The sequence below is a fragment of the Silurus aristotelis genome (assembly GCF_946808225.1).
Source record: "Silurus aristotelis genome assembly, chromosome: 2".
In the NCBI taxonomy this organism is placed as follows: domain Eukaryota; kingdom Metazoa; phylum Chordata; class Actinopteri; order Siluriformes; family Siluridae; genus Silurus; species Silurus aristotelis.
In genome coordinates this window covers 16,328,118-16,348,887 of record NC_139575.1, presented here as the reverse complement: position 1 = coordinate 16,348,887, position 20,770 = coordinate 16,328,118, and the positions used below count along the sequence as shown (strand labels likewise).

Genomic DNA, 20,770 nt, shown 5'->3' with positions numbered 1-20,770 from the left:
ATGTCATGTAACCATGCAAAGCCACATGTCCTATTCATCATGTTTATGTTTTTGTCTGCTTGACAGGACAATAAAAATTTGTGTATCTTGTATTAGAGCAGTTAAAATTTAGTGTTTGAGTACAATTCTCTCATACTGACCACTGGATTTACAACATGGCACTTAATGGCAAAGAACTCTCTGAGGATTTAAAATTTAAATTGTTGCTCTCCACAAAGATGGCCTCTACTACAAGAAGATCGGTAACACCCTGAAATTGAGTGTGGCAGTGTGGGCGTGGCCGAGTGCCAGGTTGTGAATAGAGGGTGAGGCCAGGAGAGACAAGCGGTAAAAACCACACTACTGTTGGGAATTAGTCTAATCGGTGTTCTCTGTTGCAGTCAGCGGGGGAAGCATTAAAGGAGTGACAGAAGAGTACCTGGAGAGAGAGACATGAAAAGACATGCGTGTGTATGAGAAAGAAAGTAAAGTTAAATAAATAATTCATTCCTTTTTTCCCATCTGCCGAAATGATCGCTCTCCTACACTGAGTTACAGTACAGTGGCCAGGGTCATACAAAGGTTTTTCAAGACGGGTCCCACTCAGAACAGGCCTCGAAAGGGTCGATCAAAGAACTTGAGTCCAGAAACTGGCATAAAAATATAAACATGAATGCTGCCAACATTGCTTTAGAGGTTGCAGAAGTGGAAGGTCCTCGAGTGAGTGCTCAGACCATATGCAGTACACTGCAACAAGTCGGTTTGCATGGCTCTCATTCCAGAAGGAAGCCTCCTCTGAAGCTGGCTCACAGAAAAACCTAAAAACTGTTTGCTGGAGATAACCTGTCCAAGAGCATGAATTACTGGAACCATGTCCTGGGGTCTGATTAGACCAAGATGCTTGCAAAGATACTTGCTTGGCTCAGATGGTAACCAGCATGTGTGGCGACACCCTGGTGAGGAGTATAAAGAATATTGTGTCTTGTCTACAGTCAAGCATGGTGGTGGTAGCATCATGGTCTGGGGCTGCATTAGTGCTGCTGGTACACTGGAGCTGCAGTTCATTGAGAAAAACATGGATTCTAACATGTACTGTGACATGATGCCCTCTCTCTATAGTTTTCCAACATAATAACGACCTCAAACACACCGCCAAGGAAGAAAGCCGAAGGTAATGGAGTGGCCACGTATGTCTCCAGACCTGAACCCTATTAAAGCACCTGTGGGGCATCCTCAAGCAGAAGGTGGAGAGGTGCCATGTGTCTAACCTTCATCAGCTCCATGATGTCATTATGGAGAAGTGGAAGCTGTGCAACTCTGGTGAATTCCATGCTGAGGAGGATTAAGGCAGTGCTGGATAACAATGGTGTTCACACAAAACGTTTGTGAGATATTGTATGTGTGTGTGTGTGTGTATATAAGTACTATAGGTGTGTGTGCGCGTGTGTCTATATAATTTTTTTTGTATTTATATACATTTTTAATACTTTAATCAACAAGGGCATGGACAAATATTGATGCTTTATGCAAATGTATGTTTATTATTAGTGAAATCATACTCAACATAGAGCATAAACACAAAATTATCCTTGTAAAAGTAATTATAGTTTTAAATTACTTAAATCATCAGGACACCAAATGAAACTTTTGCTATGTTTACACACGAATGGTTTTAATTACCGAATGTGTGCATCATGGCGGATTTTGGTGCATCAGTAAAACAAATGTTTAGTGGTAATAATTTGTGAAGTAAACCTGGAAACCCCACTACACATTCCCATGATGCTGGGTTTTAGGTTTAAATTGTCATGGTTTTAATTTCACCTCTTTTATATTTATTTATTTATTTAAATGTGTTAATGGGTTATTAACGCATACATTTTGACAGCTATATATATATATATATATATATATATATATATATATATATATATATATATATATATATTATATATATATATATATATATATTACACACACACACACACACACACACACACACACACACACACACACACACACACACACAGGTGCATCTCAAAATTAGAATTTAAAATTTTATTTATTTTAGTAATTCAATACAAAAAGTAAAACTATATAGATTTATCACACACAGACTCATCTATTTCAAGTGTTTATTTCTTTTACATTTTGATGATCATGGCTTAGAGATACTAAAAATCAAACTCACTATCCTAGAAAATTTGAATATTGTTAAGAAAGTTAATATTGGAGACCTGTGGTGTCACACTCTAATCAGCTAATTAAATCCAAACACCTGCAAAGGTTTCCTGAGACTTTAAATAGGGTCTCAGTCTGGTTCAGGCTACACAATCATGAGGGAAGACTGCTGACTTGACAGTTGTCCTGAAGACGATCATTTACACCCTGCACATGGAGGGAAAGACACAAAAGGTCATCTCTAAAGAAGCTGCTGTTCAGAGAGTGCTGTATCCAAGCACATTTAATGGAAAGTTGAACGGAAGGAAAAAGTGTGGTAAAAAAAAAAAGGTAAAACGGAGCCTATTTAAGAATTTGGGGGGAGATTAAAAAAAAAAGTAGACTGCAGCTGAAGACCACACACAGACGTATCCATGGGATACAATTATCGCATTCCTTGTGTCAAGCCACTCCTAAACCAGAGACATCATCAGAGGTGTCTTACCTGGGCAAAGCATAAATAGGACTGGACTGTTGCTCTGTGGGCCAAAGTCGCCTTTTCAGATGAAAAGAAAGAAAATTTTGCAATTCATTTGGAAATCAAGGTCCCAGAGTCTGGAGCAAGAGAGGAGAGGCACAGGATCCAATTTGCTTAAGGTCCAGTTTAAAGTTTGCACAGTCAGTGGTGGTTTGGGGAGTCAAGTCATCTGCAGGTGTTGGTCCACTGTGTTTTATCAGGTCCAAGGTCAGCACAGTCATCTACCAGGATGTTTTAGAGCACTTCATGCTTCCTTCTGCTGACCAGCTTTATGGAGATGCTGATTTCATTTTCCAGCAGGATTTGGTACCTTCCCACACTGCCAAAAGCACCAAAAGTTGGTTAAATGACCATGGTGTTGGTGTGCTGGTGTTGGCCAGCAAACTCACCAGACCTGAATTCCATAGATAATCTGTGGTATTGTCAAGAGGGAAATGAAAAACAAGAGACCAAAAAATGCAGATGAGCTGAAGGTTACTGTCAAAGAAACCTGGGCTTCCATACCACCTCAGCAGTCCCACAGACTGACCACCTCCATGCCACGCCAGATTGAGGCAGTATTTAAAGCAAAAGGAACCCAAACCAAGTATTGAGTAAATGTACAGTATATGAACATACTTTCCAGAAGGCCAACAATTCACTAAAAATGTTTTTCTTATGAAGTATTTCATTTTTTTGAGATAGTGAATTGGTGGGTTTTTGTTCATTGTAAACCAAAATCATAAAACATAAAAACCAAAAGCAAAAACACTTGAAATTCATCAGTCCGTGTGTGATGAATCAATATTATACGAGTTTTACTTTTTGTATTAAATTACTAAAATAAATCAACTTTTTAATGATATAAAATTTTTTTGAGATGCACCTGTGTATACACCTACATACACACACACAGAAAAAGAGAGAGATCTTGAGTGGTGTGCTGTAGGACTCTGATCTCAACCCAACTGAACACCTTTGGGATCCATTCAAAGTGCTCCAGTTCCTAGCATTTGAGAAAGAATGCCTGAAAAAGTCAGGTGTCCCACTGTTTTCGTCCATAAATTCGTCCGTAGATTTTCTGCAGCCATCAATAAAAGCTTTTATAGCTCCTCTTTATCATGGCATGATGTTTTAACACTGCTCAATTGTGTTTTTTCACACTCTGAGACAATCAGCTAATCATTTACCTGCACTTACATCAGTTAAGCCCTCAGTCTTTGAATTAGATTGGTTCCTTCCTCTGAAAGCTTGTGAAATGCAAACGTGCTTCTAAATGCAACAATGTGATCTGCTAATTAGATTGCAAAGACTAGCACAAGCACACACACTTCAAACAAAACAAGGTAATTCTTCTTCCTGATCGTGTGCATGTGTGTGTGTGCGTGTGTGTGGCTGTGCGTGTTTTGCGTTTCTGTGTAATGCATTTCATTAAGACAATCCATTTCCATCCCTTAAACTGCACTTCGATGCACTGAGACACTTTGGATCAGCCCTGACTCAACCCTCATACATTGCCATGTGCCTACTGATCTATATTAGATCATCTGAGAACCAAATAATGTCTCTCTCTCACACACACACACACACACACACACACATAAAGGAGTCAGGAGTACACTAATGTATTTATACTGATAATACAGATAGCTCCTTTATCCATTTAGGTCTGCTGTCAGAAATTAATCTTAGCTTGGACCATATTGGACCTGATGGAGTCAGAACCCCAAGGGAGATGCATTATACGTGCATGTCTGTATTGTATGCGCGCACGTGTGTGTGTGTGTGTGTGTGTGTATGTATGTGTTGGGGGGGGGGGGCATCCCTAGAGTCTAAGGCTGTTAGAGAGGGCAGGTTGGGCTCAGATGTTCATCATCCATCCTTCATACAATAAATGTTTAGAGATGAACATCTGCTTTTTCAGTTTTGACCTGGAGGACCGTGTCTAAAGCAACTATGTAATGATTTTGCCCCTTTTGTTTTTTTTGGGAATTTTTCATAAAATCTACAGATTTATGCGAGGGGTGAGGAGAAGATTCAGGCCAAAGCACACAACAAAAAATTTCCAAAGTGTGGGATAACATCCAACTGAAACAAAGAAAACACTTTACAGTGCATTTACCTTTTTTTCCTAAAAGTAATTTGTATTTTGATGGAATATGGCAATTAATTGTACTAAATGGGTTTAGTTTTCACAGACTGCAATTTCAGCAATACAAATTGTAACTTTTCTAAAAAGGTAACAAATGACGTTCATTTTAAGAGACCTGTCTAATTTTCTATTGTCCATTCAGTATTGCTCTTTAAGGAAGAAAAAGTACTTATCAGACTAATCGGTAAAAATTACAAACTAATCGATAGCTGCAGCCCTAATCAAATCCTGTTTCCTTATTGCATAAACACCCACATCTAGTTGCTCTGTCGCTATTAGTCAGTGAGTGAATGTAGCTCACTGGTGTTACGATTGTTAATAATATTAAGTATTGTTAATAATGTTAATATATTTCTGATATTTTTGCTTTTTTTTTTATACACAGTACTGCTAAAGAAAGATTGGAGAGAGAAAGTGTAAGGGAGAGAGAGAAAAGAGAGAAAAGTGAATTAAAGTGAAAGTGGATAAAGTCAGAGAAGTACAGAGCTATGCTCCCACAGTGTTTCACAATAGACACAGAATGGGAGTTTGTGGCTGCAGGCTTTTTGGTGAATTATTAATGTGTAACAATTTTAGGTGCTGTATTAAAAAAAAAAAAAAAAAAAAAGGTGACGTGCACACTGTGATTCAGACATGCTGTTCTATGTTCACAGGTCAGGGACACGATAACACAAGCTGTCCTCATCTTTATTACAGCTTCCACTGTTAGCTCCACTGACCTCACACAAAACTACCAGTTTATGTATTTATTACCTAGCTGCTGTATAAAAGAGCTTCTAAAATGCATCTATTTTCTCAAAGGCTGCAAGAAACATCTAAATAACAGTATCTTTTACTTCCCTTCATAATGTCACAGATATCATTAGCAAAATGAGCATGGTACTAATATGAGACTAATTTGAGAAATTTGGAATTTTTAGCAGCATTAGATCACCAAATAATGAGGCTTTAGCTTTGGGCTGAACATTAAAATTACAATTACTAGCTCACAAAAGTAACTGAGAATTCTTTGAAAAAAAAAGAAGTGCTAAGCCGTTGTTTTTTTTTTTTGGTTTTTTTTGGTTTTTTTTTTGTTAAGCTAGGATACTGAATTGCTAATGAGAACTAATGATGTTGCTTTCGAAACTTTCAAACAGTAGTGTTGTTTAGCAAGAGGCTATTCTCTGTATTTACAAACTAGCAAGAAACTTGTACCCATAATGCACTAGGCGTCCCAGCATAATGTTTAAGCAAATAACTTTCGACTAGTCTTTTTGTTTTGTTGTATACAATGACAGTAAAGTCTCTGAATCCTATGTGGTGTCCTAGTTGAGGACCTGAATGTCCTGTAGGAAGAAATTCCCACTTAATCTCTGTGTTGGCCCTTCAGGGGGAGGAAATGTTTTCCTGACCGCAATAGAGAAGAGATTGTGTGTAAACCTCAGCCATCCAGAACAATGAACATATACAGTACATCAATCTGGACCAAACAAATATCGAATGTCTAACTTTCACAGTAGAGTTTCATGTATGCCTCCTGTAACAAGTAACAACTGTATCAACTAACTAATAAATAATATTAAATGTTAGCTGTGCACCCAGTCATCTCCTTCAAAGTCTTACATTATTCCCCCCCACAGATTACTCAACAAAAAGTGTATTCTGAATCATTCTATTTTAAAACCTTTTTTAAATTCTTTATTTGTAAATATTGGTGAAGCTACTGTACCATATTACTTAGCTAACATGAGGCAAATATATACATAAATATATATAGCAGTACGCACTCGTTTCTATGGAAATAATTAGATTTGGATTCCTCCGTGTAGGAAATGATTATACAACTATTTAGATAAGGTTATGCAGATTGACCTCCAAGGGTTACGTGTGTGTATGAAGGTGTTTATTCTGATTGCACTATCAGACAGATGATTATCACATTAATCGGCTGTGCGTAAACATGTGAGACAGGTTATTGAGCATTTTCCACTCTCAATATGTCTTACACACTCGTGTTCACACTGATTGCTAAACACATTTCCATACTAAACAGTGTGTGTCTGTCGGTGTATGCGTGTTGTGGTAAATAGGTTTCCGCAGTGTGACCGAGTGAGAACACACTGCTCAAACGCAAGGGCTGTTATTTAAGTTTGTTTTTCCAGCAGCAGGAGATTTTCATTTTTCAACACACTAACACACACTAATGCTCTCTCCATGGAGACACACACACACACAAAATAAGGCAAATTCATTTGTGCATAGGAGACTGGCTGTGTTGCTGTGCTTGTGTGTATATGTTTGTTTGATTTGTGTGTATGGTAGTTTGTGGTACTCACTGTCTCCCCGTATGTGTGCAGTCAGTCCTAGCAGCAGCAGCAGCAGGCTGGCCGCGCTGTGGAAACGAGACGACCGTGTGTGATGTGGCACCATGACCTGAGCTCACACTCTACACACCTCGACTCCTAGCAGCTCACCGCAGCATGGACGCACACCTGCGAGTGAGATGAGCGAACACACAGACACACATTAAAGATTCTGAAGCACAATTTCATGTCATCACTCACATTACAACAACTTTGAAGCATAGGTTTCTTCACCAGTATCTTCTAATGTAACACAATGTTGAGGCTTTACCCACGTGACTGGAGCACTGGAGACCCTCTTCCAAATAAAATTTTAATTCAAATCCATGCAAAACAAGTTCATTTAAAAAGAATAGCATATTAGAAAATCTGTGAAAATGAATCAACACTTTTTGAACAACATTTCTTTATAAAGCCCAGTAAAATTCTTTCTTTGCATATCCCAGCACTGTTAGGAAGCTGGGGTCAGAGCGCACAGTCAGCAATGATAAAGCTTCCCTAGAGCATAGAGGGTAAAGGGCCTCTTTTAAGGGCCCCAGGGGTGGCAGCTTATTGATACTGGGTCTTGAAACCTTTACCACCTGCCCTACCTTAAAAGTTACCTTTGACAGAATAATTGTGTATATATATATATATATATATATATATATATATATATATATATATATATATATATAAAGCCTGTAATACTTAAAATAATTCTGTCAAAGGTAACCTTTAAGGTGTGTGTATATATATATTTATATACATATATACATTATATATATATATATATATATATATATATACACACACACACACACACACACACACACACACACACACACACACAGTTTGTCAAACACAATGTTTTACCACACTAAGTTTTAAAACATATTCGAAATAATATTAATTGTGAATTCTGAACACTTCCATTTACTTACTATATTTACAGTGGTGGTAAACAGTACTTGGCATCACTCAAGATAATGCAAATGACTCAATGATGTCATTGTGCTAATGAAATAAAGTGCTTTAAGTGTAAGTTTCTCTGAAATGGCTCTCCTGGGTATTTCTAGCACAGCTGGCCTGGTCTTTAGGGATGTGTCTGTACTAATAGGCCGTTTTCTGAAGGTTGCGACCTCTGGGTAACCCCTCCCCCACCCTTTGTCTCGGCCGCTGTAAATGATTACAATGTCTGTCCTGCTTATTAACCAGGAGAGGCAATCAAGATAAGTGCAAAACGTTAACCTTTTATTGAATTAGCCATTTAACGTGGAGCAGGCAGATGCCATTTCACACAAAACCTCAAACAAAATTGGATAAAGATTGGCAGCAGCTAGTGGCATAGTGATTGACCTGTATAAATATTTACGCTGCTTTTACCAATACCTTGCATTACTCAGAATTAGTGCAAAGTCTGATACAACACAGGTCTTTACTGGAAAGGAAGCATTGCTCACAATATGAGGGGGGGTGGGGGGTATTCGAGGGGTGGGTGTCGGGAGGATTCCCAGATTTCGTTTGTGGCGCGTGCACTCAACCTAATTGTAGGTTTTGCCTCTAGGTGGTATATGCTTACAGTCTGATGAGTCAGTCTCCAGATTGGCTATAACTTGTAGATGCTTGTGGTATTTGTGTAATTTTTTGGCTTTGACTAATAGACTATGAGTATATAATACCTAGGGGCAAAAGCTGCTACTATGCCGAGTGCACGTTCCAATTCCAGGAATTTTTTAAACATTTCGTAGATGAGCACAATCCTTTAGTATCGTTGCTATAACAAGGTGAACCATCTTCCCTACGTGGAACTTTAACAATTCTTATTATTAGTGTACTATTATTCACAAACATTTACTGTTTGTCAAAAAGTAAATGAAACATGCTAATGGGAACACAGTCACAACTTTATGCCATGAAGTTCACATTGTCCTATGCTGTGCTGCTATTGGTGGCTTTTATAATTCTACACTCTTCTTAATAGTACATTTCTGACATCACCAGAACTTTTTTGCTGACTGTGGTTGGACAAAGTAACACTTAAATGCCTAATTTCCATTAATGACTAAAAGTAAATTCAGCAGGAGCCAAATATCATACTGAGTAAACCTGAATTCAATTTCTGTTTCTCAGATTAAGTTGTTTTCTAGAGAGCATAATGGCCGTCATCTTCTTAACATCCGTATTTCAGATCGATCTGACAAAGTAATGTCATTATGGGTAACAATACCATTAGTTGTGTGGGGAGTTTTATAACGGGTAGGGAGAGTCACTGTGACTAAAGAATACATTTTGAACAAGATACTTATCACCCTACTATTAAATGAAAGTCCTATTGTGCTAAATATTATAAACCATAACAATGTTTACACACTATGTTATAAGGGTTTAACATTACCACATTTCTAATTCCTAACATCCTAGGCATTAAACCAACCTGACAATAAAAACCCCTCCCTTTTCCCATAATGCTCTATGTTTAATCAGAACTTCGGCTGTGTGTGGTCTTATGAGAGCTCACAGTGTAAACACAGCACACACAAATAACACACCGTGCTCTCTTACACTATAGTGAGGGAGGCTCTGGAGATCCCACAGCATCTGCTAAGAGCATAAAAGAGGAGAGACAAGAGACAGCAAGTGTTAAAGCATGTACAACACGGCTGCAAATCTCCGCTAACATCTCCACGCAGATGGTGAGGCATCTCACATGGTCTCACAAAGGAAGAAATAGTGGAATAAGGCAGAAGACCTTAGTCATGTCTGTGGTAGTCCTACCAGGCCATTAGTCCACCTAAAAAGTTCTGCTTTTCCTAATGTTCAATACGTTTTAATACAGTAGCATTAAACAGGAACAAGGAAACTGGAAAACATCTGGAGCTACTCAATGTGTGAGCTGAAGTTGGTGGTGGAAAGACTGCAGATGCAATTTGATTATAGAAGATTATTTTATGAAGTCAACATCAGAGGTGTACCCTTGGTGTGCGAGTTCACATGACTCTCTAACTGAGATCGGAACTCTAATAAAGCAATGGAGTTGAATTACGGCGCGACAACTGCTATTGAGATCGTTCATTCCGGCCCTTTAACCTTTGTGCCTTACCGAGTAATGCATGCAATTATACAATCCCCAAAAAAGAAAAATCTATTTCTAAACATAGCCTCTACTTCTGCTTCACTGTGGGCCCAGCGACAGAAAAAGAATCTTACACAATTAAAGGCGTGCTTGTTAAATACTAATAAAGATTGCACTTTGAACATCTGCATGATTGTCCTGGTTGTTGCTTAATATACATATTTGATATTCGCCACTCAAAAAGTCAATATTCAATTAAGTAAATGAAATAAAAACGGAAGCCGAAGGGCGGAAAGTGAAGAGCTTATTTAATCCGGTCAATATTATTCTTCTTCAGTTATTGCTCCAGCCACTTCATTTAAATCCCACAAAATAGAGGTTAATACATCCATACCAGGAATTACCATCCTACTTGGCTGCAGGCAAAATGAACGAGACATTTACTTCAAATGAAAGCCAAGGCTGAAACAGTGAGAGTGGATAAAGCCACAACTCCAAAAAAATAAAAAAAATAAATGTTCATGGAAAATGGTCTGTAACTCACAGCACTCAAGAGCATTCTTAAAATCCTCAATTGTGTTTATAGACGCGTGCATTTACGTGTGTTACGTTTACTCATTCAGCACATAGGGTTCAAAAATCAAATCGTACAAACTATGTAAACTAAACACACAAATAAAATGAGGTTCAGAACATTATGGTTTGATGGGGCTAGCAATATATCTAGTGTTGTTGATTTAATGTCCTCTTCTCTGAGGAAAATTGGCCTTAAAGTTTTGAAGGATAAGAAGGTGATAAAGCACGCATCTCATACACTCACAGCCCAATTTTAATGTTCTTCATAATTACATAACTTAACAGTGCTTAAGTTCTGTGCTTCTATGTGTGAAATTTTGCTAATAAAATCACCATTGTTTGTACTTAACTCAGAATGTAAAATATAACTGTATATTAGTGGTGAAACAGTACATAAAATTTACGGTTCTATATGTACCTCAGTCTTTAGGTCACGGTTCGGTTAAATTTCGGCACGGTTAAGGGCAAAACTAAATTGCTTGTCGTGGGGTGTTATTAATTTATAAGTAGATATTATCTACTTACCTGTATCTTATATGTATCTGTATATACATTATGATTTCTGCACCACTGTTCATACAATGCACATATTTACATTTGAATTTGTACTTGCGAGTTTGCACAATGCTACAGTTTGGTAGATGCACAACTGCCTTTCGTCGTCTAACCCTTGCTAAATGCTTTATTGGTTTGAAGGAACAATACCTTCGAATTTGCCCTTTTACCATCATATCACTTTAGAACTACATACTTAAATCTGTTTAATAACTACAACTTACCCCAATTTTACTCTTTTCTTCCCCCTGACAACCATGACTACAGGCTGGCTGTTTGCATTTAGTCAATTTATGTCAATATAGATATAAATGTATAGATTCATGCAAATGTGTTTCTTAATAAAGACTATTGCACAATGTTGAACAGTTTTAAACAAATGAAAGTATTTTTCTAGTTTTGAAAAAAGAAAAAAAAAGTTTCTGTAAATAGGCATTTATAAAACCTGGACACATATATATATATATATATAAATAAATGTCCAGCAGTCAACACTTACGTTTCCTTCAACTTGAAAAGGTGCCGTGTTCTGGATTAAAGACAATAAGTGGTAATTATTATTTTTTTTTTTAAACAAAGTGAATAAATTAAGATGAAATATAATTTTCTCATCAGCTCTGTGTCTCAGTGCAGCATTTATAGCTCAAGGGGTGAGTGCACGAGGACTGATATCTTCTCTTCACAGATGGGAAGAGAGGAAGTCGAGTGCTGAGCATCTCATCCATAAAGTGACACACTTTCCTCAGGGTGCATTCCTTCTTACACTTAATCCCTCCTTCCATCCGTCCGACCCGGTGAAAGACGACGCAGAACAATTCAAGGGAGAACTTAAGTAATGGTCCTGGCCACGCCTACAGGGATGTCCATTTGATGTTTGGATCCTATTTATTTTTTAAATGGAAAGCGCACACGTGCACGCACACACACACACCTTTCCATGTTGAAGACTAATAGAACTCATGAGTAGCGGCCAGGTGCATCACTTTCCTCCACTTCGCCCCTCCAGCTACACAAGCTTGCTGGATTTGTGCCTTTCAAGTGTTGAACCATTGAGTGAGATATTTGTGCCTTTAGCAAGTGTGTGTGTGTGAGTGTGTGAAGATTTTTTTTTTTTATATCTTACTATAGATACATCAAATGTGACAATGTGTAGGAATTTTCAGGTTTTTAAAAGGAAAAATAATAAATTAAAACAACCAACCAAATAAAACTGCAAAAGGTTTTCTTTAGGTTTATGGAGATTAAGGTTCAAATTCATGTACAAGATGTCATTAACTAGCTGCATTAATAACCATGTCATAGATGCATTTGTGTCTATAAATATATAGGATTTGTAGGTATCACTGTTTAGGTACATGGATTTAATGGATGTGTCTGTAACCTTTCCTATATGAATCTGAACACTCAATGCATTCAGCTGGGATTTGTTAAATCCAAAGGTTTTTTTGTATATTATAATTAAATTTCTTTCCTTAGTGTCTCATTTTTAGTTTAATTTTTACGCTCACCTAATACATTGTTCTGTAATTACGCTGCAGTTCTCACCCCTGTACACCGATTCCATCAGTGCATGGCACTTATTGCTTAGATTCTTCCTATACAACCGAACTGATTGCATTTTGTCAACCAATTCATTCCCTGCACTCTTTCATGAGTCTTCACTCTGAGAGAAAGCAGTGTGTAGCCACTTTTACAGCGGCACGGAACGCACACTGTTAAAATGCACTCATCTCTGATAATGTGCCAACCTGATATTGTGCAAACCAGTTGTGTAGAGCTCATAAACCCATCAGAACTGCACGAGCCTCATTAACACACACCATCAACAACATGGAGCAGGAACAGACGAGCGTGACCTTGATCTAATCCTGAGTAACGGCTCCTCGTCTTCACCACACTGTATTCCAGATTAGAGAGCTCGTTTGAACACGCTGCTTTGGGCTAGAGGACGCGATTTGGTTTTAATCACGATCGTGTGTCCATGGGGAAAGGTTGAAGCAAGTGACAGCGAAACAGAGAGAAACGGAAGGAGATAGCGAAGGATAAACAGAGAGTGAGCAAAATAGAAAAGGAGGGAGAGTAAGAGGGAGCGGGCTATTATATCGAAATAAAGTGTCAACCAAAAGAATTAATGGTGCAATTGCACTAAAAAAGAGCAAAAAAAAAATAGGTGATGGGACCAGGCTACATGGAATAACACTCACTCACACACACACACACCCTACATTAATCTCTTCCACTCTCCATCTGGCAGCTGCTTCCATTCGGTTCCCACATGCTGTAAAATGTTTGCCTAACAGGTTTATTGGTGATGCTGTATGAGCCACCAAAACATTTTGCTAATTTCCGACATGCTTACACATTGCCTTACTGCAAATCAAATGAATAAACATGGCCTGAGTGGCACTCTGACACCAGGGAAAATGATTTACATGCCATCAAGGTAAAGGGAATTAATGTAAAAGGGGAAGTGAAGTGAAATAAAATTGAAATCAATCCCCTACATCATGACACAAAGTAATAATGGAGGTCTAAAACAATAGGGCTGTGAAATTGAGCTTGGGAAGATGATTGCAGTAAACTTTTAGACATGAAAAACTTTTCCTGAGTTGGGAATTTTCTCTTTGCAGAACCCAATACCCTTCTTACATATAAAAAAATAAATAAACATTGGGTTCATTGTGAATTTAAAAAACAGTCGGAGCAGTCTGATGAAAAATAAATGAAAGATGATTTTCTAGTTAGCAGAAAATGTGGTCAGTCAGCCAAGAATTGTTCGATGTGTACTGTTTTACTGCAGTATAAAACAAGAGAAAAAAAACTTAAAAAGGCTAACAATTTCAAATATTCATTAAGAAATAATAAGGGTCAGAGGAAATTCGCTGTCAGGTACAAGCCGTATTATTGTTTCAAAATGAGTAATTTTCGTTGTTGTTTTACTTTTGTTTTTTCAAGTCTGAAGTGCATTTATGAAACTGGTATATATTTTTTAAATGAGAATCTAAAAGAATTGGCTTTTGTCTGTCTTTTTGTCTGTGAAACAGGTAGAAATACCAGAAATAGCTGGTGTTTATTTTATCTTTGTACAAAGATTGTTTTGTAGCGGTTCCATTTTCCCATATCTCATCTGCACTCCAAACTGTTCACATGCACCTGGTATTAAAAAGAACTCTGAGCAAATTAAGAGTTTTTGGGGACACCATTTCCATTGTTAACACTGATCACCACTGCGGTGGAAAGAAGATCGGGTGGGAATTTGAACATAAATGCTATACTTATACAGTGTCTTCAATAAACCTACACAAGATAATCCATAAATGAGGTTTATATAAAAATCTCTCACTCGATACAGTAAGTATCGGCTAAAGCACACCAAACTAAGTTCAGCTGCATTATGTTTGGAAACAGTTCAAGCAATGCTAGAGTGTCTTTTGGACAAACCTTTGAATGTTCTTGAGTGGCCTAGTCATTGCCCAGATTTTAATGCAATAAATATGTCAATAGACCTCAATATATCAATTCATCAAACATCTCCATATAATCTGAGTAAGCTTAAGAGGCTCTGCCATGGGAAATAAAAAACTGCCCAATCAGGCCAAAGCTTGTAGAGACAAAGAAATCTACTGAATGCAGTTGAAAAATCACAGTTACGATAATAAATATATGACTGAATCATATTGTATCAACTTTGTTCCCGGCATAATAAACCAGGAAGTGAATAACATTTTTGATTAGGGTTACATTGTAAAGAATTCAACAAGTCTTCAGTTATTAGAATAAGTTTGTTTGTGTCTTTCGAATAGTAAAGGACACACTTATAAAGATTGGAAGTTTCAATTAGCACTCTTACTTTTCACATAAAGCTTCCTGGTGTTTTTAAACATGTAACAAGGAATCCTGTATGGTCATATGGTTACTGAATGACTGCATCTGCCACTGAGACTGTGGCTAAATCCCAAAAGTCTTTCCATTCCCATGCTACTGCTCAATTCCAGTGCTCGAGTGTTTTACCGCCCTATTCAGACAAATCCAAAGCCTCCATAAACCTGTCGCCATGCTCAACGCACCAGACCGAACGCTGATCTACAGCCTGCTACACCATAATGAGTTAATGATTAGCCAAGAGTGACCTGGCCTTCTACTGCACTGACTCGACTCAAGTCTGTGATGGACTGCACGTAGAGCAATGTAATTCCTCCACAAGATTCAAGCACATAAACTACACTCAACAATACGATTTATAACGACAGAAAAATCTCTATCAGCTTGCTTAACAAATCAGAAGCAGCCATAACACTGATGCTAATGGCTAGGCCAAATAAAGATCTTTCACACTCATGTAAAGACACAATAAATCTAGATTATAGATAGATTTTAGACAAATGTGCACTACTGTTTCAACGTTCAAACAAAAATCAATCCAGACTAAGCCCTGGTAAATAAAGTTACAGGAAATCACAAAGAATGTAGTGTCCCTAGAGTCACAATTAAGGACATACAGGCCACGCTTACAGTGAGAAGTCATGATTTACTGTGAACAAATGATTCCAAAGTGAAAGTGTTTGGTTTAAATAAATACTTGTATGATTGTGAAAAAAAAACAACAACTCTTCAGTTCAACATTAGAACCTCATTTCAATTGTGAAGCATTGGGAGTGACAGAACCGTGGTTTAGGGTTGCTTGGTTGCTTCGAGTCTAGGACAGATTAATTGTATAAAATCTGAATTGTATCAGCAGGTTCTACAAGAGAATTTCAGGATATGAATGAACTGAACCTTTAAACAAAAGTGGGTCAATGACCACACATAGTCAAGTCTACAGAAATTAGTTCAAAGCAGAGCATTTTAGAGCAGCTAAGTCAAAGTCCAGATCTTAACTCAATAGTTAGCGAGCTTGTTAATAAATTATCCATACAGAACAGTTCATGCTAGAAAGACGACCAATATCCTATCATAAATTAAGGCAAATTAACCAATTAAATGACCAATATAACAAACTGATGCATTCAAGATACGTAAAATGGCAGTATTTAATTTACATAAGTAACATTAAAATATTTCTTTGAAAATGATGTTCATTGAAGCATACTTTCAGAAGTCATATTGAATATTTCTTTGAGAGAAATAACATGGCCAGCACAGTATAAATGACTCACATTAAAAACAATAAACCGTACACGTGAACACACAAGGGTCATTACATTGACGGGTGATGTTAATTACACTGACAGAACATTCTGTGGCTCTTGGAGCATAATCGTTCATGAGATGTGTCTGACACACCAATTAATGAAAACACAACAATCAATGGCACTGTGAGACTGAGAAACTCAAGCCAGCCATTAGTGCATCAACTCTTCAATTAAAACACTGACAAACAGCAATGCTGTTAGGACGCTTTCACAGGGGCATGTGTGCCAGTGGCCTACTACACATGCAAGCTGAGCAAAGTGAACAGAGATTTTCTTGTCATTCATAAGCAGCAACACAACTGCCGGTTATGAAGTTGATTGTACTGGATGGCAGTTGAAGTAAATAAACCTGTAAGCCACCAACCAAATGATTTCTGCTGTTACAATAACCTCCACTCTTCTTGAAATATGTTCCACTAGATTTTGTAGTGATCCCAAAGGTGTTCAATAGGGTTGAAGTCAGAGATCTATAGCAGGCTACTTCAGATCTTCCACTTCAACCCAGTAAAACAAAATCTTCACGGAGTTTGCTTTGTGCACAGGGGCATTATTACCGCATCCAAAGAATTCTATACAACCAGAGATGGCAAAACTACACGCATCCTTTACTTAAGTAGAAGTACAGATACTCATGTTTTAAAGTACTGACCTTAACTTTAACTTGAGTAAAAAAGTAGAAAGTTTTGGCTCCTACATGTACTTAAGTAAAAAGTAGCCACTGCTTCTACCTGTTTTAGTGTCACGCTGGTAACTGGACCTCACATCATATTAATATTAGGGCTGTCAATCAATTCACATGATTGGCATGAGTCAACTCACGATTTATCACAACTTAATTGCACATTTTATCTGTTCTAAAATGTACTTTAAATTAATACTTTCCAATATTTTTATTTATTCGCGAAACCAGACTCAACATAGAGCATGAAGACAAAATATTCCTGTAAACAATTTAAAGTAAATTATTGTGTTAAATTGTGTTATTTATTTAAAAGTAGACTTTTCGAGCTTACTATTCATATATTTCATGTCTGTGAGGCAAATAGTCACTGAGATTTAGGTTGTTTTATTTGTGTGTCTGAAGAGAGAAGACAGACGGCAGAGAGCGCACCCTGTCCGTTTTCTTTATTTTACAAAAAAGCAGCTTTTTGTTGTTATTATGAGTGTGTACAAATAAAAGTAGACCCTTTATAGATCTGAATTACATTTTGCTTTTATCTGTACGATCAAAAAAAGAAAGTGGTTTACATTCGTTTCGGCGTTATGAGGGAAAAAATGCTACAAAATGCGCCGTCACGTTTGTCGACCTCAAAGGGAAATTGTCAGATTTGTGCATCATGGGGGATTTTGGTGCTGATTTGAGACTTGGCGCATCAACAAAAACGTTTACTGATTAAAAATAATTTTTGTGTTTATTTATAGTTTTTTTTATATCCGAGTAAAGAAAGGATGTCATGAATAAACGTGTGTTGCACTGAAGGTTTGTTGTTACCTAATGAATGTATCCAGGCTGAACATCCACCATATAGAACACAAACAGAGAAAAGATGATGGTGATCAGGAATGTCTCTGCTCTCAGTCATGTTTACATCACTGACTCCCTCTGTCTCATCCATGTTACCCGCATACTTCTTGTTGCCTTCTGTCTTGCTCATTGTTAACTTCATAAACTAGTCTACGTCTGTGGCGCGAGAGCCCAGGAAATTATACCCCAGTGGTAGATTAAAAAAGCTGCGCAAAGACAGAAAATCGATGGGGCACGCAATGAGAAGAAAGAATATTGACATTTCACCAAACAGATTAAAACTAAAGTAACGAGTCTGGTTTCAAAATGTAAGCAGTAGAAAGTTCATATATTTGTGTAGAAATTTAATGAGTGAAAGTAAAATGTCCGAAAAATAAATAAAGTACTGATACCAGAAAAATCTACTTAAGTACAAAAGTATTTGTACTTTGTTACTTTCCACCACCTGTGTACAACTGTGTTTCCCCACCTTTGTGGTAGCAGTTTGGGGAAGAACTACACATGGCTGGAAAAAGTCATTTGTCCTAGTCCTTTTGTCCACTTATTCATTTTCATATGTATGTCCATAAATCTACTCTTGGTACAACACACCATCATCTCACATTAAAAAAAACAAAGTCAAGCCAAAACAAAGATTCTGACCATGATGTTTAGAAAATAAGTGATGGTGTTATATTGGTCTTTTGACTTAGTAAGTTATTTAAGATAGCACATCTCAATTTCAACTTGCCCACATCCATTCTGGGTGTATTCCTGCTTCATGCCATGGCAGCACTGAATGCGATATCGGCTGAGTAACCAGAATCGACAAAAAACACATAAATCAGTAATCAATTTCAAGTTTATTTTGTGCTGATTGTTGGGCGTTTCTGGTAGTGTAATTAACTTGGGTACCCTGCTAGAACTGATAGCTGCACAACAGCCAGATAGACTATAAATGTTCTTTGTTATTCATAGCTTAATTACTGTAGATGTCAGAAACTCTATAGCCGTCCACTTTTTGAGACAAAGCAGTCCACCAGGAGTTCCCTGGAGTCATCATGTTGCTCAAACTAAATGCAGTATCTATGTCTGGCCATCACACGTTAACAATAAAGCTGCGCGACACAAATGTCAGGCTGCCAGAGGCACAATGAGACGGCAACAGAAAACTCCCAGCAAGCACCAGGCCAATCAGGCACACCTCATAGGCTGTCTGGACACACACACTCCCAAGAGTCAGTGTGTGGTGGTGGTGGATCTGGTAAGAGCGATGAAGACAGAAGCAGCTGGAAGTGACAGTCACTGTCTTTACTCAAACAGCTAAAACATACAAGCCTGATCTTTTTTCATCTGCTTTTTTAAACCCAGTATTTTGGCCCTGCTCTCCTGTGGACCGATGACAAGATTTTGTCAGAGCCAGCATCCCCTTCACAGTACTAACCTAAGGCAAAAAAAAATATTCCATCGAGATCAAGTATAATTTCTAAAATATTTGTCCAGCTTTGACAGAAAACGTTTTTTTTTTGTGATTTGATGGGCGTTAATATGATAGTTTTGTGTTAAAAAATTTTTATTTATTTTTATGTTAAGTTGTTAAGTTGAGTTATACACAATTCTTTCAGCTCTCAGTGAAACATCTGTTTGTTGAAACTTTGGCCTCTGTGAAAGTCAAATATTATGAACCAGGGATACCAAGATACAACCAGTCATGCTGCATGTACTTTTGCAGTTCTGAATTAAGCACTGAATGAAATTAAAATGATCTACTTCTCACAAAGCCAATGACCATTCCTTTTAATGCTGTGATAATTGTGTTATTCCATTAACAGCAGAATTAGCACATATTATATAAACACACATTTTTGCAGAAAGCCAGCCAAAACGGACTAAATTACAAATTACAACTCTCTATATCTTGGCTGGGTTTTTTTTTTTTTTCCTTAATTTACAAATCTATTAGTATGTGTCTAATAAAATTTGAATTATGATGCTGTTGAAACATTCTAGCCAAGCATGCAAGGTATAAAGAAGCAGACTTTGTAAAGGTTGTAAAGTCCAAAGCAAATCTCTTATATTACCCTAGATTAAATCCTTAAAATAAATCTAATCCCCTTGTTAGTATCTTAGACTTCATAGAGTAGAGGATATAAGCAGTTAGCTACCTGCATGTAACACCTCTAGATATACACACTATACGCCTGCTTGTATGCTGAATTACTTATCCAATTTTTTACCAATTTTTTTCACACTTCCTGGTTACAGGTGCTACTGCAATTTTTGATTAAACATGTTTTTGATTAGTCTAAAAAGCAAAAAAAATTTATATAAAGTGTAAAGAAAACCTAGTACATCTGTATCCTTTGCCTCTTCATCTGGAAGAATAACAACCTCCCATTTTTGACAATCATGCCTTATTGGATGTGGTTGAATTAAATTAATGAAGTATAGAACTAATCACAATGTCACATACAAAACATATACCCTCTATTCGACTGCTAACATGCTGTTTAAAATGCCATTGTTAGTTATTATTAAAAGATTATATCCCTCCTAGAGCAATATCACTGCTGGCTCATTTAGCAGGCCAATAGATGCTACATGTTTTGTGTCATAACTGTTGTGTTGCCATTTTACTTTGTGTATATTCTGTTCCTGCCTTGTAATTTCACACCAATGACAAGTTGGGCACTACATCATATTCAAGATTCTATTTAATGGGCCCCCCTATGGTGAAT

At 37.3% G+C, this 20,770-nt stretch overlaps 1 protein-coding gene across 17 annotated transcripts in view; it reads right to left on the bottom strand.

Moving 5' to 3' along the window:
* Positions 1 to 20,770, bottom strand: part of ptprfa (protein tyrosine phosphatase receptor type Fa) — a 216,177-nt gene that overhangs the window by 130,352 nt on the left and 65,055 nt on the right. For 16 of the 17 annotated variants that reach the window (XM_083568484.1, XM_083568478.1, XM_083568488.1 and 13 more), the window contains exon 2: positions 7,124 to 7,279. In XM_083568484.1, coding sequence (XP_083424610.1) covers positions 7,124 to 7,217 — 94 coding nt within the window. In that variant the 5' untranslated portion in view covers positions 7,218 to 7,279. Of the gene's footprint in view, positions 1 to 7,123; positions 7,280 to 9,694; positions 9,735 to 20,770 lie in introns of those variants that run through there. The other variant, XM_083568485.1, reaches the window with a different exon arrangement.